The sequence below is a fragment of the Dermacentor silvarum genome, chromosome 3, assembly GCF_013339745.2.
Source record: "Dermacentor silvarum isolate Dsil-2018 chromosome 3, BIME_Dsil_1.4, whole genome shotgun sequence".
In the NCBI taxonomy this organism is placed as follows: Eukaryota; Metazoa; Arthropoda; class Arachnida; order Ixodida; family Ixodidae; genus Dermacentor; species Dermacentor silvarum.
In genome coordinates, this window is record NC_051156.1 from 189,602,267 (window position 1) to 189,629,528 (window position 27,262).

At 43.4% G+C, this 27,262-nt stretch overlaps 1 protein-coding gene across 4 annotated transcripts in view; it reads right to left on the bottom strand.

Moving 5' to 3' along the window:
- Positions 1-26,386, bottom strand: part of LOC119446295 (general transcription factor IIH subunit 2) — a 56,496-nt gene extending 30,110 nt beyond the window's left edge. Inside the window, exons 1-14 of one of the 4 annotated variants that reach the window (XM_049664063.1) lie at positions 26,215-26,386; positions 24,802-24,913; positions 23,291-23,377; positions 20,972-21,077; positions 18,760-18,865; positions 16,799-16,889; positions 13,450-13,537; positions 12,994-13,070; positions 11,670-11,700; positions 11,532-11,583; positions 10,772-10,878; positions 8,888-8,996; positions 5,718-5,757; positions 4,633-4,784 (exon numbers count right to left, since the gene is read on the bottom strand). In XM_049664063.1, coding sequence (XP_049520020.1) covers positions 4,662-4,784; positions 5,718-5,757; positions 8,888-8,996; positions 10,772-10,878; positions 11,532-11,583; positions 11,670-11,700; positions 12,994-13,070; positions 13,450-13,537; positions 16,799-16,889; positions 18,760-18,865; positions 20,972-21,077; positions 23,291-23,377; positions 24,802-24,913; positions 26,215-26,339 — 1,254 coding nt within the window. In that variant the 5' untranslated portion in view covers positions 26,340-26,386 and the 3' untranslated portion in view covers positions 4,633-4,661. Of the gene's footprint in view, positions 1-4,624; positions 4,785-5,717; positions 5,758-8,887; positions 8,997-10,771; positions 10,879-11,531; positions 11,584-11,669; positions 11,701-12,993; positions 13,071-13,449; positions 13,538-16,798; positions 16,890-18,759; positions 18,866-20,971; positions 21,078-23,290; positions 23,378-24,801; positions 24,914-26,214 lie in introns of all 4 variants that reach the window. The other 3 variants (XM_049664062.1, XM_037710693.2, XM_037710694.2) reach the window with 3 other exon arrangements.
- Between the last annotated feature and the right edge of the window lie 876 nt (positions 26,387-27,262).

Genomic DNA, 27,262 nt, shown 5'->3' on the forward strand with positions numbered 1-27,262 from the left:
TGTTTAAATTGGAGTGGCAGTTGTGAAGCAACAGGTGGCTTTAAGGAACAAAGACTTTTGTTTAAAAATTTGGTATAAAAATGATAAACATGATATACACACAGATAACATACTGTATCATTGAAGGCTACAGGGGTGGAGCTTCTGCACATATGTTACTCCGCCAAGTATTCCAGTAGCGTTTGAATATGCTTTTGGTAGCTTGGAAAAGATATTGAATCGGCATAACTTCCCTGTCTGACCGTTTCGTATCTGCCCAAACATGGAAATGAAAAGTAGAAATATACGTAAAATCTAAGTTTTAACGCTCAGCACTCCATTTTGTTTTATTTTTGTGTTGCAATGGGATGTGAATTTTTTCTCTTTCCCAGCTTAAACTAATGCGTTTGAGAATGTGGAACCTTTTTTTTTTTCAGGAGTGCTCTTACTTCATGGTTGACTGGAAGCGCAAACACACACAATTAAGGAGGAGCGAGAATCAACGAGCGCAGGATGGAAATAAATGTTATTCACACACAGAATAAATAAGTGAGAAAAACATGAACATAAGAGGAAACAAAAGGGAATGGAAAAATGACACTAGAACATGTGCCATCCAGAAATGAAACTTCACATGGCAACAGTGATGTCGAAGGTGAACTCGCACAAGTGTCACTGCTTTTTCTTATAAAAAAGAGCCGAGAACAAAAAAAGAACATTATTAGATTTCTTTGTCCTCCCGCGCTAAGGTGGTAAAATCCAGCATTGCTGTCAACCTTCTGCAGACTGCAGTCACTAAGTTCTGTCACCACACAATGGTATATGTTTTTTTTCAAGACAGATCGCTAGACTACAGGCAGCTGGCTATCCTAGTAATGCTCTGGTCTTTGCTGCCCAGAAGGTTGTGAAAAAAATAAAAGGAAGATGCACTACTCACAATTTTACAAAAAGGCGGCAAAATTTGCGGTTGCGCCTTATTTGCAGGTGTTCTCGCATAAAATTAAAAAAAAGTGTGCAAAAAATGTGATGCTGATGTGTTTTTTTTTTTTCCCTCGAGCAATAAACTGCAGCGGCTTTGCTCCCCAATTGATAAGAAAACAACAAAGAAGGCAGGTCCTTTGAAAAAAAAGGTTGTGGTGTTAATCATGCTAATTGCTATGTCAATTGTCGAAGCGATGTTGTCTACTGTATTCCTTTGTCCTGCAACAAGGTATACATTGTGCAGACTGCACACTACTTGAATGTGCACCTGCGCGAGCACCACAATGGGCTAAAGGCTGCACCGGGTTTGCCCTTGTCTGCTCACTGTGCAAAATGTGGATGCGTTCCGGAATTTTCGCATGCTTCAGTACTGCAAGAATCGCGCACCGCACGACAAGAGCAACCGCCGAAGTTCCGTATAAAGTCAAAGTGCCATAAGATCTCATCGCGCCCCGTGCACTGTGTGATTTAAGTGCGAGTGAAAGCGTGCGAGGATGAGACAAGAAAGACGGTGGCTTCACGAGTGCCGCCTTCCCGTGTGAGCAAAGAGGAAGGGGGGAGGAATGCGATCAAGCGCGCCCACCTCGATTTCTGGCGCTCGACTCTGCTGTGACTGGCATGGCTGTAAGCGCGGCTGAGTGCACGCACAGCCGCACACCCCTTTAGTTAGAGGTAATCTGCCGCGTGTGCAAAGAGTGGCCATACCAAGATGGCGTGGCATCATGTAAGCTACCTTCTGGCGCATTTAGTATTTGAGGTTGCGTAATCTTGAGTTTCGGAGACCCGTCAGACGAAGCATTCGTTCGCGCTGCCGGCGCTTTTTGTGATAGCGTTGCCCCAGTGCGGGCCACGCTATCAGCCACGGGGGCAGAGTGGATGCGAAAGCGTGGCTGGCTTCGCGTAATTCATACTGCCGATGTGAAGGTATAGTCTACGTGGCATGAAACCATATCATTCGTCACTGACTCCCAATTCAACAAACTGAATTGTTTTCTCATTCAAACTTGCTTTTTTCGATTGCCTGATAATTCAGAAAATCTTGCAGCCCCTTTCCACGTAAGAAAAGTCTATCGGCAACTACTTATTTGCATAAAAGGTTGAATTTCAATACAACGAAATTTTGATAGAGCAAAGCAAATTGCCGCTTTTACTGACTTCGTTATATTGAGGTTTAACTGTATATAAGAAAAAACGTATTATCTCGAAAAACGTATCACGCAGAATCGCATCAACGAGATTCCACTATACTTCTAGGTCACGAACGGCATGCACGTCATCAGTGTGACATAGCATTCCTGACAAAAAAAGCGCTAATGCAGAGCTTTTAAGAAAGGAAACGAAAGCCAGACGGATGATTATTGTTTGGCAACAAGATGCACACCAATGGGTGTAAACTTTCTTCAGAGTGTGTGGTTGTTTTGTGGGCTGCACAAAAGAAAGAAAATGGCTTAATAAGTTGGACTCATGAATCACTCTTTCAACAAAAATGGACTGGATTCAAAGTATTTCAAGTTGATGCGCAAATACTAGTATGGTTCACATCATTCTCTGATGAAACAGACTTTAATAAAAACATCAATTTGAACTCAGTTAATTCGAAGAATTTGAGCGGTCCCATCATTTTCAATAAAAATTCTACCGGATAATTTGAATAGCCCGCGTGGCTCTATCCGGAGTTTCCAGCTGGCAGCAACGTGCGACTCTTGGGTTAGGGCGCTCCATACAGTCGCCGAATGATTTTCTGGAGCTCACGGGGACCGAAAAATAGTCCGAAAAACTCGTTCGGACGAAAAAAATAAAATTTCATTAAGCCGCTTAGTGCGACTTAGAAAAAATCTCTTATGATGCCCTGTCTCATACTATGCTTGGAGGGGATCAGACTTGCTTGGATTTGCGCAAGAGTGACGTTGTCTCCGTGTACAATCGACACAAGCATCACAGCGCTGGCGATCACGGCCAATGGAGTTTCGTCATGGAGATCAAAGAAACGAGCTTCGCACCACTTGGCTCTAACGAAGGCACAGGAAGTGGTGCCGATCACCGAGACGCGTGTCTCCGAGACAACTGCTCAATGTACACACCACATTCAAAATAGCAACCGAAACTCTAGAAAAAAAAAACAGATCCCACAATAAATGATTATGACGATAGTGCTGACAGCAAAAAGAAAGATAAAAGAAAAAGTGCCCTCCTCTGGATCATTTTGTCAGCCAAGGAAGAGCGGGCATGATCTCCGAGACTGAAGGATGGCGCGCCCGCTCTATTGATAGCATGTGCCTCCCAATCTTGGAGGCTATAGAGCGGACCACTGGAAGCCAAGCCAGTGGAAAATGCAACATGGCGGCCTCCAAGATTGGGTAGTGTGGCTCGGAACGAGCGAATTAGTCCGGAAAATCGAACTTTGGGGTCTCAACTCGTCCGAAAAATCGGTTGCGAAAATGCATTAGCTCAATGGGAACCCTGACGGGGCATTTTTGAAGTCTGGAATATCCAGCAAGTCCGAATTTTTGGAGTCAAGCACCCGCGCGCTCGCTTGAGTGTCGGTTATCGATTCCGTGAACATCGTCCACAACTTTGTTGAGTGCAGTGGGAGTGATATTTATATGCTACGTGTTGTGAGCCAGCTGGAGAACATGGCACTTGGGGCAGCGAACTTCCGCGCCAAGCAATTCCGCATCAGTGATTACTTCAAGTAATCTCTTGCGGAGATGGAAAATAAAGGTGATTTCTTTTTGCGACAAGTTCATGCTTGTTTTCTTTTTTTCTTCATTTCAGTTCATTCGAAAATCTACTTAATTCGAAGAATTTTAGTGGTCCAGCGGCCTTCGAATTATCGAGGTGTTACTGTATTGCCATAAAGAAGTGTGTTGGCTTATCATGGAGCCACACCACAAAAGAAAGAAAACACTAGTGCCTTGATGCACCTGTGCCCAATATGCATTGTATTTTCCTACATGGTAAAAGATTCTGTAATGTGACAGCCATTAAAGCAATTCTCTTTTTCTGTCCCTTATGTTGCATTGTCCCCAGCTTGTAGCATGTAAGCCTGATATCTTGAGCACGTAAGCAGTCGCTGTTTTTCTTAAACACATAATTTCAGCTGAAAGTCAGGGCTGGCTTGTGCCTCTGTTGTCCTTTTTCGTTGTCGACATTTTTTTTTCCCCATAACCTGCATCAACTTGCCCAACTCACCAGATTACTCCTCGAAATCAATTAGTTTCAAGATTATTAAAGTTCATCGTAAACAAGTACAACCTGGTCCCACATACATTTGGGAAGGGTCAATTATAAGTTGATTGCCCAAGCTGACTGAAAATGCAACTTGTTCAGCAGTTTTGTCTTCTGTTGGCATTTGCACGTATAAGGCTAAAGTGCACTAAACGATCCCAGATGGTCAAAACTATTCCCGAGACTTCCACACAATGGTGTCTCCCGTAGCCCTGATGTTGCCTTCGGGCTGTTAAATCTAATCAATCAGCCAATCAAACAATTTGTCAATCAGCCTATGAGTCAATCAATCAATATGTCAGTCAGTCCAACAATCTGTAAGTCAATTAAATTTTCATTCACCTAGTGAGCCAGTCAATAAATCAATCTGTCAGTCAATAAGTCAATCAATCAATGAGCCCCTCAGCACCAAAATGTGATGTGAAAGGACGCTCACACACTCACACTGCTCCTTTGGGAACCCTTGTTCAATGTCAGGAGGGTGCCTCGGGTGGTGGCAACCTGCTTGCGCACCCAGGGCAAGTGTGCAGCGAGTCGTGAATGAAAAGGTCACACTCTAGGCAGAAGTCTTCCTTGCACTTCACACAACGGTATACCTAGAGGAGACCACGGGGAAGACCGCAAGCGAACAATTTAATTCGCAGATATTTCCATTCCCACCTAAATGAACCATTAGGTGCGACATCCAGAGCATGACAGAAACCCATAGTCAGTGCAACACATGACAAACAAAAAGAAAAACCACAATAGTTAGCAGGGTTAAAAATTCAGTCGGCAGTACCGTTCGCTGTGTGAGAGCTTATTTGGGGGAGCCAGAATCTTAACACTACAAACTATTGCAGTCAGCTGTTTGGAATTTTTATTTATTCCCACTAAGTATTTCTAATGCAAACAAATGCAACTGCAATCAACAAAAGTGCTGCATTTCAGACCATGTGTGCTGAGAACTATATATCAAAGCGGCAGATACAGTTGACTCTGAAAATGAATTATTTTTTTTCTTTTAAAAAATGTAGAGAGGCAGCGTGTCACATGACGAGCAGAAAGTTAATAAATAAACAGGTTATTTTCACAATTTGTACACTTGAAATCATATGCCATTTGCTAGAAGTTAGCCTCTAGTGCCTTCCAACGGTGTACACAGAATGCTCTGGACTACATGCAAGACGACTATTCCTTTTTGCAGCAGGAGCAGCAGCAGCTCAACAATACTTAATGGAGGACAGCAGAATCATTGGTCATAAAATGTGGCCCAAACGTTTTTATAACATCTATATATGTTTCGTGAGCTTTACATAGATAAGCATTACTTTTAGCCACAGCCGGATCTTCCGACTTTTCATTTAAAAACATGGTTTAAGCAGTGTGCATGGGACCAGAGTCTTCGTAAGAGGTACCTCATGAATTGAGACATTTCTAGCGAGATCAATGCACTTGAGCTCCTAGAAGTTCAGTCATGAGATACAAGATATGCACAATGTGTAACAGTCTATGAATTCAGAGTAGATTACAGCAGCACCGACACTCACATGTTTGTCTGATATGGACAATTGACAGGAGAAGCAGATTCTGGAAACAGAAAGATAAGATTATGACAGTTAATAAGCCAGTAACACAGGGCTCTGATAAACTATTGATGACACTATTCTGAGCTCAGTGCAAAATGCTCAAATTGTAAAAGGGAATGAAAAAGTAAGTTCTGACTACCCTCCTTGCTTCAAAGCTACACCTAGAGAATGTTGTAGTTGAGGACTACAGATTACCTTGAAGCCCGTCAAGGTCGCGTGATCAGTGACAGACCTCCAGCCACAATCACCCGGCCAAGGCGAACACATAAGATCATGGCCACCGTGGCTTGAAATACAGTCCATGACTCAACATCTTTGCAGCAGAATGCCACAGCCACTGAGACATATAATTGGTCACACACCAAAAAATTATGCTAATTTACCGCACATATTCGAATCTGTGTGAAGCGGTTACTTCGATGTCAATGCTGCAAAACTAAATGCGATGCATAAAATGTAGAGCCTCATCGATAAGATCCCGTTACGTACGATCTCCCAGTGCCAACATTTGCAATCGAGAACTAAAAATGACCCAATGCAGTTAGACTTATTTTTACTGGTTCATATGTTCCTAGAAAACACGATCTTTTGGCACCAACGTCCAGCAGATCCCCAAACTGAGATCGTAAGATACGTTTTCCAGCTGCTAGATCATAGGTAAACAAAAAAGGCGCAAGGCGCGCACGATTGAGAGCAGTAGCCGCTCGCCGCAGTAGCTTCCCCGCAATACTCGCCCACCCAGTTCACGTGAAAACACTGGTACGCGCTAAGTTTCGTATTCCTGTACAGTAAAAGCTCGATGATACGATCACGGCTAATACGAATTTCCGGATGATACGAATTTTTTTGTGGTCCCAGCCGAGCCCCAATACTTTACAGCGTGCTAGAGAACGATTGTTACGAATCGATTTCCGGCCTGCGTCGGTTGATACGAATAAACGCCGCCCCACCGACGGTCGCGAAAGAGAAAAGCGCGCAGTCACGCGCTTTCTCCCGTTCTCTTTTGGTGCGGAGGCGCGGACGCGATGCCGAACAGGGCGGACTCCGCAACTGGGCGCGAAGAGTTTGAAAGCGGTGGGGCTTTTGTACTTTTCCTCCTTTTCGGCGGCCGCCCATCAGACACTGGAGTGGCTGCTGTGCTTCGGGCCGCGTTCTTTGTGTTTGCGCCATTTTACCTAGTCGCAGCGAGCTATGTCTACCGAGATAGAAGGACATTAGAGACTTTTTCTTCAAGAAATAAATGCTTTTTACGTACATGTGCCTGAGTGAATTCATCTCTGACTCTTTAATTTAGCTACAGTCGAATCTCGCTAATTCGAACACGCTTATTTCGAACATACCACGCACCGACAATGCTCTTAGCAGCGCGCCAAATCACGCGGCGGCGCCTCCGACCGGCATTGCTCCGACACCACCGTAGAGCAAAAGCTCAGGAGAGACCCCTCAATGCCGCGCGCGAAGGAACGGGGGGAAAAAAAAAAAGAGCCCGCGGCGGAAATTTCACCTTCTTTAAAATTGCAAGGTTGCCGTTTCTGCATCGCGCCGGAACAAGCGTGTACGTGCCGACTAGTGTGTTCTAGACAACCGTATTCTAGCACACACTAGTGCCGACGTCTCAGCCACGCGGATAAAATGGCAGTGAACCCTTCTCTATGCCTCCTCTATTTTCTAGTCACATGTTGACCTTGCACGCTGCGGCAGCAGCGCAGAGGGAAGCAGCGGCGGAGGCGCAGTCGGGCCAACGAAACTGCCCACGCCCGCAAACGCTTGCTTCCCGATAACGGCAGAAAACGAAACTTCAGGGAGCAGCTAAAATAAGCTGGCGCCAGCACGGCGGCGGGCGCGCACGGAGTTGTGCGCACGGAGTCCAAGGTCAGAAAGCTACGAGGGAGTTGAGAGGCAGGGAGGGAGGGCGAAGGGAGCCACAGAAGCGGCGGAGTTGACACGGCCAAATCCGCTTCCCTGCCGCCCTCCTCCCTCACCTTCGACGGTCTCCGCGCGCACCCGTGTGCCGGCGCCGCCCGCTCCCTGAAGCTTCGTTTTCTGCCGTTATCGGGAAGCGACCGTTAGCCGGCCTGGGCAGTTTCGTGGCCCGCGCTTGCTATGCGCTTGCTCGCCGCGATATTTCACGACTCGCACCGTTCGTGCATCGTGCTATGGTGCACGAATACTTCAAAAATACGTCCTTTTAATTCGAACAAATTTTCGGGCGCCTTCGAGTTCGAGTTATCGAGATTCGACTGTAGTTTTAATTGTTTCGATGATACGAATTTCGGCTAATACGAATATTTTTCGTGACCCCATGAGATTTGTATCATCGAGCTTTCCCTGTACCAGCAAATCTCCTCCTCGGTCATTGCACATTATTCGCAGGTATCGCTGCCAACCCTATTGTGATAAGCATTTTCACTTATCTGTTTCACAGCGCTTGTGCCGTAGTGCTGTTGGAAGCGTACTGCACGCTTTTAACAGGTGATAACCAAAACGCCCTGCTGTTCCCTGCTGCAGGCGGCATAAAGGGAACATTGTGCATCGCTCTGGCGACATTATAGGCATTGTATTCTGGTACTGCCCACCAGCTCCATTTCATTTATATTTCCCGTTACTATGCAATAACGGCAACACGTATCTTGGAGTAGCTTGGGCCCTACCATCTGAACACGTGTCCGCGTCCCGTGCCATAATGATTCATGTTAAGTGGCCACGTCAAAACTTCCTGCCAATATGCCCTGCTCGAAGAAGCTGCTGACGCAGGCCGAATTCGAAGAGCACAAACACAAGCTTACAGAAGCCGTAAAAACGACAATGCGCATCCCAGCAGTGACGTCGCACAGGTGAAGAGGTGATGTTTGTCGAGGGAAGAATGTTGAGGACAGGTGCATGCTGAGAGAAGTACAACACGAAAAACAGAGCTAATATTGACTATTAGTTTTCCCGTTTCATTCCTGTGTCTATGGCCTAACAGAAACTGGCGCGCACACATGCTCTCGCGCACATGTGCAGTGCGACTTGAGGCACCTGCCTATTTGGCAAGACAGCAACAGCTGTCATGGCCAGGACAGTTCAGGAGTGTCAGTTAAGAAAGCTTCACTTTACACTAAATAAAATGCCGAGTCACCAGAAAAACTTACACAGGTGTGTCTGCCGGTAACGAGTCCCGGGGTACCTCTTCAAAGGCCTCCAGGGCAAAAAGATGGTGGTAGGAACGTGCAAGGTGTGGCGCCGACACCAAGGTCAAGCCTGCACAGGAAGAAAGTATGACGTGGTTTCTTTAGCGTTATCTAAGTGCACTGAACAGGAAGTGACCACGAATTATAACTTGTACATAAGTTATGTGACAACATGAGCTTCCCTGATGCAAAAGAAACTACATAAACAGGTCACAGAGAAAAAACAAGAAAACTGCAAGACATCATTTAATTCTGTTCTCTCACTGTCTGAACAAAATCAAAGAATGCATCACTGTGCTAAAGAAGGAATTGTAGCTCTAAAAGGCAACGTACCAAAGCTATCTAGAAAGTGATAGTGAGGCAATGGGACAATTATACTTGTCTACTTTTAATTCTACTTCTATTGGACTATGCCAATCACTTCTCCATACCCTGTACAAGCCTTTATAATAGGCAACATAGATTGAACTTTGCGTGCCAACAGCAGTGCCATAACACATAGCTTAGCAGGCGTAGAAAACGCTTTTTAGTAGGACATGCTTTGATTTCGCGTCAGCCGATTCCCTGCTCATCTTGAGGCATATGTCCAGCGCCTGACCTGCCTTGGCACTGGTGTCCAACAACATAGAAGAGCTCTTCGGGACGTGCATTGCAACAGGCCGAGTATGGCCGGAGACGTCGGGCATTATAAAGCGTTGATACAGGTGCGAGTCAAGATCTTATGCCATTTTCGTGGCGCACCTGTTGGATGGTGTCAAAATAATTTAGTAGGACACTAAATTCGCACCGAAATGTACACCGAAAATCACACCAAAATTTGTATCAGCCGTGATCCTATCACCAGGGTTTTACTGTACTAGTAATAACATAACAAGAGTGTTGACATTTTTTTGATAACTCTGCACCACTTAAGTATTTGTCACTTGTTGCACACATTACGTGAACATCTTAGGTGAATGATTATTAGCAGACAAAGCATGCAAATTATTTTTGCACTGGCTACAGGAAGCGTGCAAAATGATCATTTTAGAGAGCACGCATTACGCTCGACTGTAACCAAACTTGGATCCACAAAAGCCTAACACAGGTAGTAAAACACCATGGCTGGTGTTAACATTCCGACTCTGCAATCAATGCTCATAAAGTAATTTCAACCACAGTCTCGAATTTATATAGGGACAGGACAGTACTCATGAAGTACAGGTTAAGAGTCCGTTTTCAGTGAATTATATGTCATAAGGGCCTATTGTAGAAGGTAAAAGATTAATAATCATACCTGCTAATTTAATTACCAAACATTCAAATTCTTAAAAATCCCATGTACACAACACCGGAAAGGGGGGGGGGGGGGGAGGAGTAGCAAACATTATTTTAGATTCTGCCCAGATAACTTAATTTTGCAGTATACATACACATGTTATTAATGATAATTTACCTTTACACAGCGCACCAGCAGCAGCAAGCTTGGAACAGCACAAACTAACAAGTAACACATTGTTTTTAGATCAGTCACTTTTTTCCGTGATTCTGTTGTTGCCAATTTTGCCTGCTCCAGGAAATGGTCTGCATAAACCTGCTCCAAGCAAGCCCAAACTTGCTCTGGTGTCCTTTCACAATCGGAATACTACAGAGAAATGGTTAGACTGTATTTTTTCCCATACAAGTTTATTTTCCGTTAAATTTGACTTAACAATAGTAAATTGTAGAATGAGTCAGAATTTGCAAAACTTAAGTGGAAAATTTGGGAGAGCTGGCAGGTGTGTATTTGATGCCAGAGCAGAATGTTGCTCCTGCCAACACAAACTACACGTGAGAAAAATTCATCCAGTAGTATCCTGAACTTACTACAGACTTTGCATTCCACAGGTAGACAGCAGTATTTTCCATTACACTGCGGACAGAAGTAGCCGCCTTTGCTCAGTCCATCCGAAGGGTTTTCACTGTCCAGGTGGCTGTCGGTGTAGAATCAAGTTATTAAGCCAAATCTACAGACATGAGTATCAATCATGAGACATAAATACATGAGTATCCATTGTAGTTCACGTTTAACAGAAGTCTCACATATACATCTACAGAGCTTTTGTCTGTGTTCTTCTCCTGCCCACTAACTTGTACAGTCCTAAGAAAACTCTCAACCCCTGTGCCTAACATGTCACAGTGCATCCCACAGGGAGATCTGTGCCATATATGCAGCCTGATGCCGGGCACAAGTTTGAGATCCCTTACTTATACGATGAAAGAGCTGGAAAATCTTTTCGTCATAATGGTACAATGTTAAATATACAGGGTTATCCTACATACTCTCACTTTCAATTATTTTCATTAGCACCTAACATCATAGAAAGAGTGTGTTAATCAGCACTAATGACATAATAAACAAAACTGTGCGGCAGACCTTAAATAATATACAATGCAGACAATAACAGCCCTCAATTAAACATGCTGTAGAAAATACCAACCACTGTTATTTGTAAGCATTTCACAAACAGCAATCGGTATCAAAGGAAGTATAAATCTGTCATGACAACCAAATCATGTGAAACTAATATGGCTAGGCTATCGCTACAGATTACAACCACTTCGTTCCAAGACAAGGTACGCTTACCAGAAACAGAGAGATGGTTTGCCTTCAGTCTCCGTCCGGTGGTAAGGAAATCCTGAGAAAGTGAGAAGCAGTGTTTCAAGCGCACAAAGAACCAATGCTGGCAACAAGCAGATAGCCGCCTGATAGCTGTAACCTTACCCATTCTGATCAGCGACGATTCTGCATTGCCCTATAATAAAAAGAGAGTGAACAGTAAAATTAGTACCAACTACCGCAACATCATTATATTTCATGTTCTCTTAATTTATGCAATTCTAAAATTTGGCAGAGCTTATTAAAGACAAGCAAAACTTTTTGAGCAAAGATTCTCATGAGAGCCGAAATGATAGAAAATCAAAATTTACTACCGAAAAATATGCTATATGTATGTGCATATTTTGTAAAAATTACCGGAGGTGCGATATTATAAGGTTTTACAGTATGAGCATTATGTCAGACAAGTGAAAATGCTCCAAAAGCGGAAAGGTGCAAATTTGATTTTGTTTCCAGCCAAGTGTACTTGCACAGGAAGACAACAGTACTGAATCGCCATAGGGAATTCAAAAATGAGTGAAGGTCAATGCAACAACACTTGCTTTGCATAACAACATGGTGTAATTTCCTTCATGAAAGACTGTAGTGCCATTGGCATTTTACTCCTGATGCACAGATACATTAGTGTACATAAACACGACTTCTACAATGCACACAAAGCAAGCAAAGAAGCTTGCACACATGTTTGCGGAGCAGGCAGGCAATATGCAACAAGGCATCACCACATTCTTGAGACTGCACAATTAACACTGAGCAGTGCGCGGAATTGCAAAATATTTAGGAGTGTTGCTGCTGAAACAGTCACAAAGCGAGGTAGTGTTCCGACTGCAACGTGAAATTGAAACGAAAACTACTTGGGAGGGAAAGGAGAAATTGACATAATAGTTTTAAGAATTTCTCTTTCTGCAACTCAATGCAAAGAATACAAGAATGAAACTGTAATGCCTGTACAGTCAGTGACAACCTAAGTATGCAAAAGCAAATTTTGAGTCCTACAACAGAACAATTTCTACAGAAAGGCCTGCTAATTGCATTCATTCATTTTCATAATGCCGTGATGGATGTGAAGTCCTTTCGATGCCGGAATTTCTAGGAAACTATGTTTTGGAGCACGGAGGCGCTGACGGCAGGTGCAGTACGGTTTTGTGGGCTGAGCTAGTACTGGATTCTTAGTTTGTCGCTGTATTGACCAATCCGTCACATAGATGGCACTGGTGCTGAGGGGCTGGATAAAGAGACAATAAGCAGGAGCACTGGGATGCTTTGCTAGACATTCAACCACCTTTCCAACCTCCAAAAGGTCACTCAAGTGTGCTTGGTGAGTCATCCACTAGAACCCACCGATGGCTAGCGGCACATATTAAACCAAGGGTGCTCACACATTCGCATTCAATCGCCAAAGTGTATCCTAAAGACAAGACTGAATTACCGTGACTGGTGGAGGAATGGCATGCTGGAAGAGAATGTCCTTGAAATGGTTCTCGTCCAAGATAACATTGTATGTGCCTGAAAGAAGCAGCAACAAAAGATTAATAATAATAATAAACTAATTAAAAGGCAGCAACTTATTTTTAAGACCTAGTTTATTGTACAAGCTAAAAAACGGGTAAAATAGGTCCTCACAAATGCCGACTCATTTCCACTAGCAACGTGAAACCATGCACTTCCCTCTACTACAATGGGCCACAGTTAAAATGTAGAAAAAAAAATACCATCGGCATAGAGCCATGTACAGTGAACACACATTACCAAAGCCTTTTGAGCTTTAACATTCTCAACAAAGTGACTATGTTCCATCTATTCTTAACTGTAGTCAAACAATTTTCCCCTTAGGCTAAAGGGTAATCGCTCAAGGGGAACAAACATTCTGTTGGTTTCAACGTACCTCCAGTCGTTTTGGTAAGTTTGCAGCACACATGAACTTCAGCCGCCAAGCCAACAACACTGCAACGAATGTTGCACCTGCGCATGGTCTGTGAAATGACAAAAACAAATCGTTAAAGAGCACTGTAGTTGGTGGCTATAGGGTGTAGAATTTGCTTTGAAATTACTAGAGGGAACTGCGGCACTGCAATCATTTACCCACCATGGATACATACATGGATTTGTCTAATCTCGGCTCTTATGACTTCAGACTTTAATGTGGCATTAGTATTTGCTATAATTTATCTTACTACGTTTCCAGGAAATCATACTTTTCTGAACACATGGTGGCTCCAAGTTTCTGTGCACATGCATAATTACTGCAAGTTGTATTTATAATAGAATATTTTCCTGACAGTGATCAATTTGCAAAGTATGTGGGGATGTGCAACTCTCACACGTCCCCTGATGTTGTTTTCCCTGCATGGCTCCCGTCTCCTGTAATCTGGCTTCGCTGCGTGGCTTTACAGCGGCGGCGGTCGGTGTGGTTGCGGCATTTTACAAGAGATGGCACGAGTGTTGCGCTGCTAACGCCCCCTACCGGCAGGGTTGCGCGGGCACAAAAGGGAGAAAGCGGTTCCTCTTTGGCGGGGGAGTCAGCGTGCAGTGCAGACGCTTCGCGCCGCGTGTGCCGACCTGCTTCACGGGACCATCCCGAGAAGGCTTAGGAGCAGGACACCAGAATGGATGAACACTGATTGTTCGAACACGTGAGCGTTCGTATGCCCGCACACATGAACGATTAGGCGTTGGTGTCTAGCATGCGGGCGAACGTATTTGCTCGCTATCCGGTCGCGGTGAGTCGGACTTCCTCAATCGGCGTAGTAATTCGGCTAGCAGGCATTAGTGTATGAAAGGTTCAATAAATGCCCTTTTGATTGCTTGCACTACTGTGTTGTCGTTCCTTTGTCCCAAGAGCACGTGCGAGAGCCCTCAAGTGACAAGGCCTTTTGAAGACAGAAAGAAAGATGTAAGTTTAGGCAAATCCAGGTACTATTAACCATCATTCTTACGCTAGTTGAACTGACACGCTTGCAGCTCCCACAGACAGTAGTGCCATGTTCATTGCATCATTCAAAAGTGACAGCAGCACAGATGTGCAAGAGTGCAATGTGTTTCAAAAGGACAAAGTTTGGTAAAGTGCTGTTTTCAGGACTCGACATGCATTTATTTTGTGGGAGAAGGTTGGCTACTAGTGGAGAAGACGAAGGGCAGAGTTCCCCTCGTTGAACTCTGTGTCTCAGCCACACCACCGGGACATTAATATGTCGACACAGATTTCAAACTATTTTTCACCTGTTTCGGCCATTCTTGTTCTGAGAAAAAGCTTTTAAAATTCACTAGGTACAATAGTAAGATTCTTTGGAATGCAACGTAGCCCATGTTTACCAACATACTATTAAGAAGTCCTATGTTGGCATCCAAACCTTTTTACCTCACAAAGAAATAGCGTGGGAACTTTAGGCCCTTCTTTCATTCTTGCATCTCATCTGACTTAACACCAAGACTCTGCTCATCGCAAGACTGATGTTTCTGGTAATGCAGAAATGTAGTTTAGCAATCCAGCGTAACTTAACACCCTTCTTTAGCACCCCTTTGAGTTATAATGCTAGCAAGATATGAAGGGTAACAAGCAGGTGCTTGCTGACTACAGCAAAACAACAACGAAGAAGCTGTGTACCAGCATAATGCACTCAACAAAATTTTTATGTACAGTGACATTACGTAGACTTGGCTCTAGAGGAAGCCTTAGTGTAAAGCCCCATTCCCTATTGAAATACCTATGAAATGTCGAAATGCTGTAACTATGCAATCACTAAATTCTTTGCACTTGAGAGAAAAGATGCACAGTACCCACAGTGTTGCCTGGGACATGGTACCTGCAACATTAGTGCACATGCATTACAGTGCACTCTTCTTTCAAGCCAGTGGTGTTTGCATTGCTAATCTATTTTATCTTGTTGTCAACTTTGACACACGCTCTTGTATTGTTTTCTTTCATTCCCTGTTCTGCTGATCGCTTCGCTGCAATTTTTCACAAATATCACTCTGTGGTTTTTGCTGTCGGCCAGACGCTGCCAGTTTTGTCAAGCCCTCTGTCGCTTCGGTAGGTCATACTTCTATATTTTTTTTGTCTGTTTGTTAATAAAGGTGTTGGAAAGTTTTAATATTGGGGCACCAAGCCACAGGTTGGTTGCTCTTGGGTTCGGAGAAACATCAGAGTTTTAGAATTGGGATATGAGCAGCAGTGGGTTGAGTGCTCGGGACGCCACAGTGGTGAAAATAGAAGGCAACTGAAAGCGAAAAAATAAGAACAAGAGTCTTTTTACGAGTTAAACCTAAAAGAATCCATTTTTAAGAAGAAAAAAAATACTTGGAATAGTTTGTAAGAAAAATAATGACTATGTTATAAGTTGTACGACTTGTTACTCCATTTTTAAGCCAACAGTGGTCAAATGACGCCGACCCGAGCTCAGCAAGCGTCATCTTGCATTTCCGAGTCTCTTGCCTCTAACAATGCCAAAAATCCCCCAAAACACGCCAACGTTGCTCTGCAACCAACTTGACTGAGAGATTTGGATGGCTGCAGCTTGCATGTCTCTCTTGGCTATCTCACTATTTCTCGTCACCCACGAGGGCGGCCCATAATGGCTTGGGGACCCCCGTTAGTTTTCTGTTTTTGGGTCTTGGGTCAACATGAATGCAAGTAGCCAAGGCTGGCTTGGGTTCTACACACGCACACTTGCAGCCCACTTAGGTCCCCAAGCCACTTGGGTTCCCAATGCTAAAACTCTCTAATATTATTATTATCTGCTTATAGTATTTGCATTCATGAAACGATGGCGTAATAAACTTAACTGCGCCAAGAGTAAAAGGAAAAGTCACTATGGCCATTTCATTGCAGGCTCGCTAACTGGGATGCGTCTTGGATGTCCTGCTTGCCAACGAATTGTGCAGCGGACAGAGCATACATGCCGCCCCATGCAAGCTGAATGCTTTCTTAGATTGCGAAGGAGCCTCATAGTGTTGTCCTAGATTTTCCAAAAGTTCTTCAAGTGGCACTAGAACTTTCTTGAAGTTTTTCAGGAGTAACTGGGATGTCCTTCCCAATATTACATAAGCTTATCAATGAGTTGGGGACTTATAACTGATGTTCACAGAAATTTTGTTCAGGGATTAAATGAGTGACTGGCATTTGGGAATCTACTTCTGGGATATTATTTGACTATACGGCATAAAATTAAGCAGGCAAAATATCCTACAGCTTTTGCCACCATGAAAGAGAGATGCCATTGAGCAAGACAGCCCACCTCAATAGTTGCATGAATGTTGCCAGGATCGCATGTGGTCAAGCTTCCCAGGATAACCAACACTTCCCGACTGGTGTGCACGGGCAAGTGCCTGCGAGAGAGTTGTCGCACCATTAATAAAACAGCTGACATCCACAAGGATGGCAGATCCGAGTCCCTTGAAACACTTCCCTCAAAAGCTGCAATACATCAGGGTCCTCATCCCTTACATGCATGCACAAAAAAACTACACTAATGCATATCACACTGTGTGTGACCTGGTGCCATATGTGCAGTGCTCAAAACTTGAAATGTGAACAATTCCAAAAATACTCCAATGCGTTATTTCATTTATATGTTCACCTGCATTAGTAACAGTGGCTTGATTTAGACTCCAAAACGTATGCATGGGACTACTCCATGTTTAGAAACTGGCTACAGAGCGATGACATGTCCCACTCCCATGTAGTTGCACGTAACAAACGTTTGTTGCTGTTTGCGTTTCAGTGTTTGATCACATATCACAATAATCACAGATGTACAAAAAGAAAGCAAAAATATATGGTTCACAATTATGTTTGGTTTTGTCACACTAGTATCCAGCAAAAAACGAGATGAGTTATAGCAAAGTCAGTGCAGAAGAACAGCACAATTTACAAAGTTAAGACCAGGCTGAACGGAGCCTGCCATTCAAACGCCACAAAAGACAAATACAAGATCAAGGTAAAGCAGTAGATAAGTGTTCAAGGGAATTCAAAGCATCAATTTCACTGAAAACAAATCTTTCGTAGGCAAGAGAATGCATTAACATGATTGAAACGAAGTTTCGCCAATTTTATTCGACTTCCCTATAAAACACACAGGCACTATCCCTTGACACTAGTACTACTATGTCAGCTCTCTCTATGGGAATGTGGTGCACCCTCTGTAAGAACCTCCAACTGAAACAAGACAGTATAGACCAGCAGAACATGACTTTGGGCATTAGTGGCATAGCTACATTAGGGCAACCACCCAATCACAGGCGATTGGAACCGCAAAAAAAAAAAAAATTTTAATTGTGCAGCCCCTTTAGCCACAGTTTTCTCAAGTATGTCCTCGATTAGCACTAAACTCCCCCCACCCAGAAGCTTCTAGGGCATTAATTTAACAATAAAAATTGATTCAATGTCCCCCCTGGTGTCATTTTAACAGTGCTTATTCCAGTGTTACATGGGGTGATCATTTTTAAGTCTCACGGAACTTTTAAAAATCGGCTAATAAGTAACATAATTCAAGTCCTTGAGATGGATTATTCAGAAAGGTGGACATTACTTGCACGAGAAATCGAAACACACATTCAACTATAACAAAAATTCACTAATTAACTTTACTGATTACTTTAAAGCACACATTAGAATTAACGAACTGTTAATTAATGAATGTTTGTTAATTAGTTGAATATGTGTTTCGATGTTTGGTGATAATGATGACCACCTCTTCGAATATTCCAGCTCAAGGACAAGAATTATGCTGTCTGCCATAGGTAATTTTTAAACATTCCATAAAACTTAAAAATGATCCCCCATATATTATTTAAAATCACCGCAGTGACCCCGTGGCTATGGAATTCTGCGGCTAATTCTGAGGTAGCAGGTTCAATGCCCAGCTGCGGCAGCCACATTACTATGGAGGCAGAATGCCAAAATATTTTGCTGGTGTGGTTAGATATAGCTCGACATTAAAAGAAATTATCAAATTCACAGGCATAACATGGGGTCAGCTAACGCAAGACGGCAATTGGAAAATGCTGGGAGAGGCCTTTGCCCTGTAGTGAATGTATAAACCTGGGCTGATTATGATAATGAAAGAAACCCAGGTAGCCAAATTAGTCCTAAGCCCTCCAATACAGCTTTCAAAGCTTAACTGTTGTTTCGAGACATTAGAAACCACAAATCAAATAACCGCCAATGTCAGCTAATAGCAAGTGCATTTACACTCACCGTAGGACTTCAGCTGCAAGCTCAAGAGAATTCTGCAGAGAGGGTTCTCCCGAAGGAACCTGTTTCTTGCAAGACTGTAGCACTTCTACCACCTTCCCAGCATTTCCTGTTGTTAGACAAAATGAAAACAGCAGCTCAGAATGCAAATGATTATGGTTCCGGTCAAAGGGCACAGCCAATTCAGAAGCACTGGACTGCCAGCACAAACAACATCAAACACTAGTCCAACCAATGTTAACAGCTATGATAACAGCAACAACTTATTGCACAATGCAATGCTTGGCACACCTACAATGTGCATTCACTGAAAGCAGGTTTCCCTGAAGCAGGTTGGAAACCTTATGGCTCAAGTTAATTAAATAGCCATACGAGGTCTGTTAGAAAAGTATACGACCTTTGGCCAAAGAAAACAAACTGGCATAACTGGAGCGTTGGAAACCTAGGGCGCGATCTTGTACGCGTTCCAAAATGGAACGGAGGCGGTCCGTTCCATCGAGTCGCACACGATTGGTCAATTTGATCGTCACGGTTCAAATTGACCAATCGTGTGTGGCTTGATGGAACGGACCGCCTCTGTTCCATTTTGGAACGCGTACAAGATCGCACCCCTAATCACCGTCAAAGTAGTCTCCTTGGGACTCCACACACTTCTCCCAGCGGTGCTGCATTGTTGGAAGCATTCCGAGAAGGCCTCTTTCGAAATGGAGTTTAGCTCAGCTGTCGTTGCAGCCATAATGTCCTCTCTTGTCTGAAATTGTGCTCCTTTCAATGGCCTCTCAATTTTGGGAAACTGCCAAAAATCACAGGGGGTCAATATCAGGAGAGTAAGGAGCCTGTTGAACTACAGGAGTCTGGTTTTTCGCCAAAAAAGTCTGAATCAAGTGCGAGGAATGTGCAGGAGCATTGTCATGATGGATATGCCAATTTCCTGTTGACCTTAACTCCGATCTCTTGTGCTGCACAGCATCACGTAGGCGGCGAAGGACATCCCTGTAGTACTCTTTGGTGATTGTTTGACCCTGTGATGCGTACTCGTGGAGTACCACACCGCGGGAGTCAAAGAAAGCAGTCAGCATCACTTTGACGTTGCTGCACACTTGGCGGGCCTTCTTTGGTCTTGGTGACGTAGAATGCTTCCACTGTGATGACTGGGATTTGGTTTCCGGGTCGTACCCGTACACCCAAGACTCGTCACCAGTGATTATGGTGTTCATGAAGTTGGGGTCACTGTTTGTGGAATCCAGCCAGTCCTGTGAGACTTCAACACAAACTTGCTTTTGCTCCACCGTGAGCAGCTTCGGCACGAATTCTGCCGGAACTCTCTTCATGGCCGAATCTTCGGTCATAATGGAATGTGCAAAAAAGTGCTGATGCCCACCCCCTCCGCAATTTCTCGGATAGTCGCATGACAGTCCCGCATCACCACAGTGTTCACTTCGGCAATGACCTGGTCATTTCGGCATGATGATGGCCGACCGGAGCGTGGCTCACTCTCCACCGACGTGCGGCCGTCTTTAAACCGGTTGTACCACTCCTTAATCTGTGTGCTGTTCATAGCATCGTCACCAAAAGCCGTCTGAATGTTCCGAATGGTTTCCACTTGGCTGTCGCCTAGTTTCTGGCAAAATTTGATGCAGTAGCGCTGCTGTAGTCGCTCCGTCATTTTCCTTGCAGTAAAAAAACCGACGAGAGCACTGCGCACTACCTCACTCAAATGCTGCGTCCCAGCAACTGACGCTATCCGAAAGCAGGAAAAAATTCGCGCATGCGCACGAAGGTTCAAGATCAGCTGATGCAAGCGCGCTTGTTTCATATCCATCAGGTGTTCACAAATAAATAAATAAATAAATAAGGTCGGATACTTTTCTAACAGACCTCGTATATACAGGCACCTGCGTGCATAAAATATGTTTATGCTAGCACCATGCCCAAATGCGTATATCAGTACAACCACTTACACAAAACATTTAGCAGCAATGTTTGCCTGCAACAGCAGTAAGGATATTTTTTTCTTCAATAATAGCATTTAACAAGTGATAAAGAAATAAACCATTACACTCACACATACTATTCCAAAAGCAAGTACCTAACTCTGAAACAATTTAAATTCATAATAAACTCTACATTAACAAAAAAATTTAAAACAAAGCTCCACCTTATGGAGCGTACAAAACAAGAAACACTGTACAACAGCAGAAGAACATAGACTAACCTGCCAATTCACACAGCTTCTGTGCCCTCTTGTTACATGTTGAAATGACACCAACATTGCTAATGGGATTTTGGTCGAAGAACTCCTCCACAAACAGCTCTAGCATCTGCGAAAAAAGTGACAATGGAATTTTTTTTTTAAATTGCACAATATTGACACATTGTGGTGACAGTAAAGAACAAGGCAGAGACAAGGTGGTGAGTCACGAATCAAACTCTATATTGGGTGAACTTGTGCCCAGTTAAACACTCAAAGCACAATGATAGCAAAGAGTACAGTGAAACCTGACCTTTGGGTCAAGTGCGTGAACTATTTCTGCATGATTCACAGTACATTTCAGTGCAATCACTGGCGCACTGCACATTCCAGAATGCACACCTCTATTCGCTTCAGGCACACGATCTGATTAAACAAGATTGTTTCACTATAGAATTGACAACAACATTCAAGAAAATTCCTATACATGAAGGTGTGTCCTGTGCCAAGTGGTAAACTTGTAACAGTGGTTAGCTAGTGAAAAAGAGTCACTGAAGAAGATTAACAATGTACGCGTCAGTATGTTCCCAACATTTGGTTTACCGCGCTGGTATTTCTCACAAAAGACAATGCAAAGGATAAGGACGAACAAGTGCAAAAGTCCTCGTTTTTTTCATTGTCTTTTGCGCGAAATACCAGCGCACTAAACCAGACTATGTCACACCAGCTAACCCCAGTTGACGCCTTATTGAACGTCCCTAAAACCAACTTTTTTCTACTGCTTGGGAGCTCTTTTTTTGTACACCCCATTTTGGCAGCAGGAATGGACAGGAACATTTAAATGACCTCGTACGTGCGGAGATATTATGAGCAAAATGTTTACCTTTCCCATTCCCGCTCAGCGTCCTCCGTTCCGATAGAGCGGAACATTCCCACATGGGCGGGTGCAGCCAAGCATGAGTGGATGGTAGTGCTTTCGGATAAGTGCACAATTCTTATCAAAATTCAAAACAAAGATTTTCTAATACTTCCACTTGTTTAGTTAACTGATCAGTAGCAAGCCCACTGATCCAAACATCTGGCTTGCTTCAAGTCAACTATAAGCCAATGGCAGCTCTTTATGGAAATCTGCTCTATGACAAAGCATCACGGCAGCCTCGAAATTAATGAGGAGCAAGCCTCTGTTTGAAAAGAGGGAGCTTGGAAAGAGGTCAACATAACGCTCTGCTTGTGAACTCCATGCACCGTGCAGAACTGCAAAATTTGGCTGAAATGTTCATAGCTGCGTATGCTATCCGTGGAATGTGTTTTTTGACCAATCCCAAAGTGTGGTTCAGGGCCCCTTTAAAGCAGATACGGAGCTCACTTCAAAAAAGTTTAAACAAAAGGGCGATTAGAAGTGAAGTAGACCAGAATAACTTACACGGCACCAAAGATAAAGGTTTTTGCACCTGCAGTGATTAGGGAATGTTTAAACAGTGATCAAGCAACATTGTGGTGTTCCTTGATCGCTGTTGATCTGGTAGAATATGACAGGTGCAAAACGAAGATCTCAAAAATAATTTCTGTAACTTGGAATAACCAAGCTGCAAAAAATTAATTTTGAAATCACAATTATGGTATGCGTTACATCCCAGGTTAAGAACACAACTGGTCAAGCAGAGGTGACCAAGTGTTTTTTTAAAGGAAAGCAGTAAGGAAAGTGTACATGGTAAGATCTTTGTCTAGCTTTCACTAAGCAGTGGCACCCACCAGGTACATTAAAGAGGCCATGTAGGGTACAAAGAATCACATGTGCTATCAATAACAGTGAGATGTGAAGCATATCACCAGTGGCTACGGCATTATGCTGCTAAACTCGAGGTCGTGGGTTCCATCGCAGCTGCAGCGGCCGCATTTTGACAGGGCCAAAATGCAAGAATGCTCGTGTACTTAGATTTAGGGACACACTAAAGAACCCCAGGTGGTCAAAATTAGTCCGAAGCCCACCCTCTACAGCGTGTCTCATAATCTGATTGTGGTTATGGCGCATAATTTATTTTTAGATGTGAAACATATAAATGGCAAAAAAATTGAAACAGTGCGGTGGCGTCAAAATGTTTTTGCAATTCCATTGTAATGTGACAATACTGAACTGCCTCAAGAAGAAAACAGCAGGTGGAACCAGGTATGAAGCACTTCTCAGTCAGAACTCGAGAAGAATCGTTAGAGGAAATTACATTAAAAATCACTGGCAGTTGATAAGAGTCCCCCCAGAGGTAGTAAAAACATTTTCAGCATTCGGCTTTTGTGATAAAGCTTATCCAGGAATTTTGATAACACGAGCAAGAAGCAAAGCACTACCTTCAGAGTGCAGATGAGGCGTGTAGGCTTTAGGTCCGGTTCAGACATGGATTCAGAGAAGTCTACAACAACGTACAAGTGTCTCATCTGCAAATGAGAAAAAGCACACACATAATTTTTGCCTGCCTGCACTGTGAACTCTGAAGTACAGTCAATGGCAAATGTTTACAGGGCATGGGTTCCACGAAAAAGTAAAATTTCTGAATAGCATGCTTGCATCAGCACCTCTATATATGTGAATAGAGAGCCAATTTCTTCAGTTCATTCAGATAAAACAGTCTTTTGCTTTCCCAAACCCATTGACTCAGGTTTAACCGTCAAAAGGCGGTTCCATGCTTTCGCTTTTCATCCTGGATTGCCACATCATTTGGTTGCATTTGAAATGCACAGCACATTCATTTATCGTTGTCGGTGATGATACACTAGTATGTCCTATGCAAAGTGTCAATTTTCTCCAAAACCAGCGGCAACAAAATTATTACACACTTGACATATTGTGTCACCTGCATCTAGCTTTATGTTACACCAGATTATTCTAGCTCATCATTCTTGGTTTAACTATGAATATGATGAAAGCTGTTGTCCATGGAGGTGGACACAGAAACTAAAGAGGATATACTAGTACACACTCCAAATCCAAAAGCAAGGCGAGTGCCCCAGGTGGCGGAAATGAAGCTCTTTCTCAGGTGTAACGTCCCGTAAGCTTTTAACACAGGTACATGCGATCAACAAAGTACACTAGGAAACAACTTAACCAAGCACTCTTTCGACACTAAAGTTGCGATGCAAGTGGCACCTGGTGTGAAAAGTTCAGATGACAAAAATTATACACTGTTGGTGTTTGGTTCAAGGTGACCAGATCGAAGATTGAGTGTTTACAGAACTCTGATTAATTCCTGGCTCTGGGCAAGAATGCACAAATTGAACACATCCAAAAGAAAAACTCGTTCACTAACATGGAGCACAACTTTGATTCATAACCATGTCCGCTGCAATACTGCATGTAATGAATAATGTAAACTAGCCTGGCAGGTAGTAACACTTTTCATGCAATTCATTCCTAATAACCATACACGCCCATTGCAAAATATGCATGGACCAGCTGGCCATTGTCGGCAATAGCTGCCCAGCCTTTTATTTACAAATGGATTCACATAATCTGCACGAGTTGGTCATTCTGTCACCACCTCAGAAGCATGTACAAGATGAATGCAATATGTAAACTACCAGAATGTAGTGAAAAATGTAAGCTAGCCTAAAAGACATCAACACTTCTCATCCAATTTATTCCTAATCACCTTACCAACAAGAAAAAGCAAAGGTCAGTTGATCAACCTGAAATTTTATGCAATATGATGCACATAATGTGTACACAAGTTAATCACATCACACACAAGCAAGTTGTCCGCCACCAAGAAGTCAGAAGCATTTACGATACTAAGCACTTAGAAAACACCCAAAGGATGCTTCAGATTAATGTAAGCACTTAGTAGGTGCCTGGGCACACTGACCATCCCGAGTCGAACATTTTTCTTCGCCAGCATCTGTTTGCGCTTGGCCCTGTGGACAAAGTCCAGCACGCTGGGCTGCAGGAGGCCCGACTCATCCTCCTGAATGGCTTCCCTGCAGTGCACAGACAGCGTTCTCGACGTTAACACAGGCTTCAGACTTTTCAAGTGAAAGACACACAAGTGACAAAGCTAATAACACGATACATCATAAAATGTTCTGTCAAAAGTGCAATGAAAGGCTTTCCTGACGTTTAATTATACTTGGTTGGATTGCCATGCAAGCAGGTTAGCCTGCTATGTGACCTGCAAAATTGGATTATGGTAGGCACGCTGCAAACGAGCCCAGTGAGTGGTTCGAGTTACAAAAGCTTATGTTCGCTGCAGGCGACAATAAAGCTTTGCATACATGTATGTTCAATCATTCAATTTATTCATAACCAAGAGAAACACATAATGACACAGTAGAATGAGTCCTCAGTTGTAACACAGCCAGTGAACTCTTGTTAAGGTGACACAGAGCAGAGGACTCTAAACACAAAAAAAAAAATTAATTTGCATTGCTTTAGCATAAACATGTTACTCAAATTGACTACGTAAAAAAGGAAACTTTACAGGGGCTTTTTTTCTTCGCGATGTGCGTTATAACTACCGGCAAAAAATAAAAAGAAGAAGAACCTGTATTGGGGCTTATTTTTTATGTTAGAAGTTTGGTTTCACCTAAACGTAATCAGGGAACATGCTAGTATGACAAATGATATTACGATAGTCGCCGCAATAGTGACCAACAAATGACAATGTTTTCTCTTTCATTAAGGAAATAGAAAGAACAGTGTGGCCAAATTGTGCAAGTCGTATATTCTGTTCTATGCTTGAGGTGAACACGCAGTCGGGAAATAATAAACAGAGCGATGGTGCTAATTATACTTGCAACGGGCAGTACACAATTAACGCATTATACCAAGTAAAGTTAAACACAGAATATTCGACTCTCGTTAGTTCGCCAGTCCTAGAAGAAATTTAAATGAACCGGCTTTCGGTTCACAAAGCGTATGTTTATGCTTTAACTTTATGCGACCGCGCGCGAACCAGAAAGTTGCCAGAAACTTGTGAAAGAATAACAACGCTTGAGTTAACTTCACTACTACTATTTCTGGCAACAAATCTGCCTTACACGTCCTCTTACTGAAAAAGAAGAACGTCAATAAACAAGCTTCTAAATGAGATGCAGAAAATAATTTGCAGAGAGGTAGGATGTCGCAGTGAAACATGCGCACCGGCAATCACGTGAACCGGCTTTTAGTTTTCACGCCCTATTACCCCAACACAAGGCGCTCGTATTAGAGCCTGATGTGTGCGAGTCGACAAGAACGCCTTTCCTACACGAAACACAAGAAGACAGGAAAATTAACTCACCAAGTTCTCTCATATTCGGTCTCCCACCGATATCCTTTGCCTTCCTCTTCGTCCGCCATCTTGATGTCAAACATGCGCGCTGCGGCTGCCCGGCTTCTGTAAATTAGCACTAGAGGACGCCACATGACAATTAAGTCAACCAGCGGCAAGTTTGAATTTGCTGTTGGTTATGTGTACAGTTGCTTTAGTTTAGTTCTAGTTTACGGAGGGATCCTTTAAAACCTACCATTTTGGTATAGTTAGAGACAAATATAGAGACAGGAAGAGAGCGGTGTGGATCAGAGAACAAACGGGGATAACCGATATTCTAGTTGACATTAAGCGGAAAAAATGGAGCTGGGCAAGCCATGTAATGCGTAGGATGGATAACCGGTGGGCCATTAGAGCGCTTCCATTCTCTAGGTATATACCAAGAGAATGGAAGCGCTGTCGAGGACGGCAGAAAACTAGGTGGGGTGATGAATTAGGAAATTTGCAGGCGCAAGTTGGAATCAGCTAGCGTAAGACCGGGGTAATTGGAGATCACAGGGTGAGGCCTTCGTCCTGCAGTGGACATAAATATAGGCTGATGATGATGATAAGGAGGATGATGGTGGTGATGGTGATGATGATGATGATTATGATAGAGACATACTAACCAACTAGACGACAGCCTGCAACACCACGGACGCAGCATGGCGATTTTAGCGAACCAGAATACTGGTAGAAAAATTGCGCGAAATCGTTGTCAAATTGTGGAAAATGCTCAATTAAACTGCTGCAACAAAGACTTGATTGTCCTGTTGTGCCGGATGTGCTGGAGAAACTGCACGACAACCTTCGTGCAGAGTCGTGTCCCACACAAGGCGTATATGTCACTAATAATTTACAGTACAGTGCCACACAGGCACTCGTAAGTCTCGTGAGCAAAAAGACATCCCCCCCCCCCCCCCAAAAAAAAAAAAAAAAAAAAAAAAAAAAAAAAAAAAAAAAGAGTTTCGCCCACAGTCACACGACAGCGAGCGATTTTTTTTTTTAGAAGCGGTCTTTTCTGGAAGCGGCCTCCTTC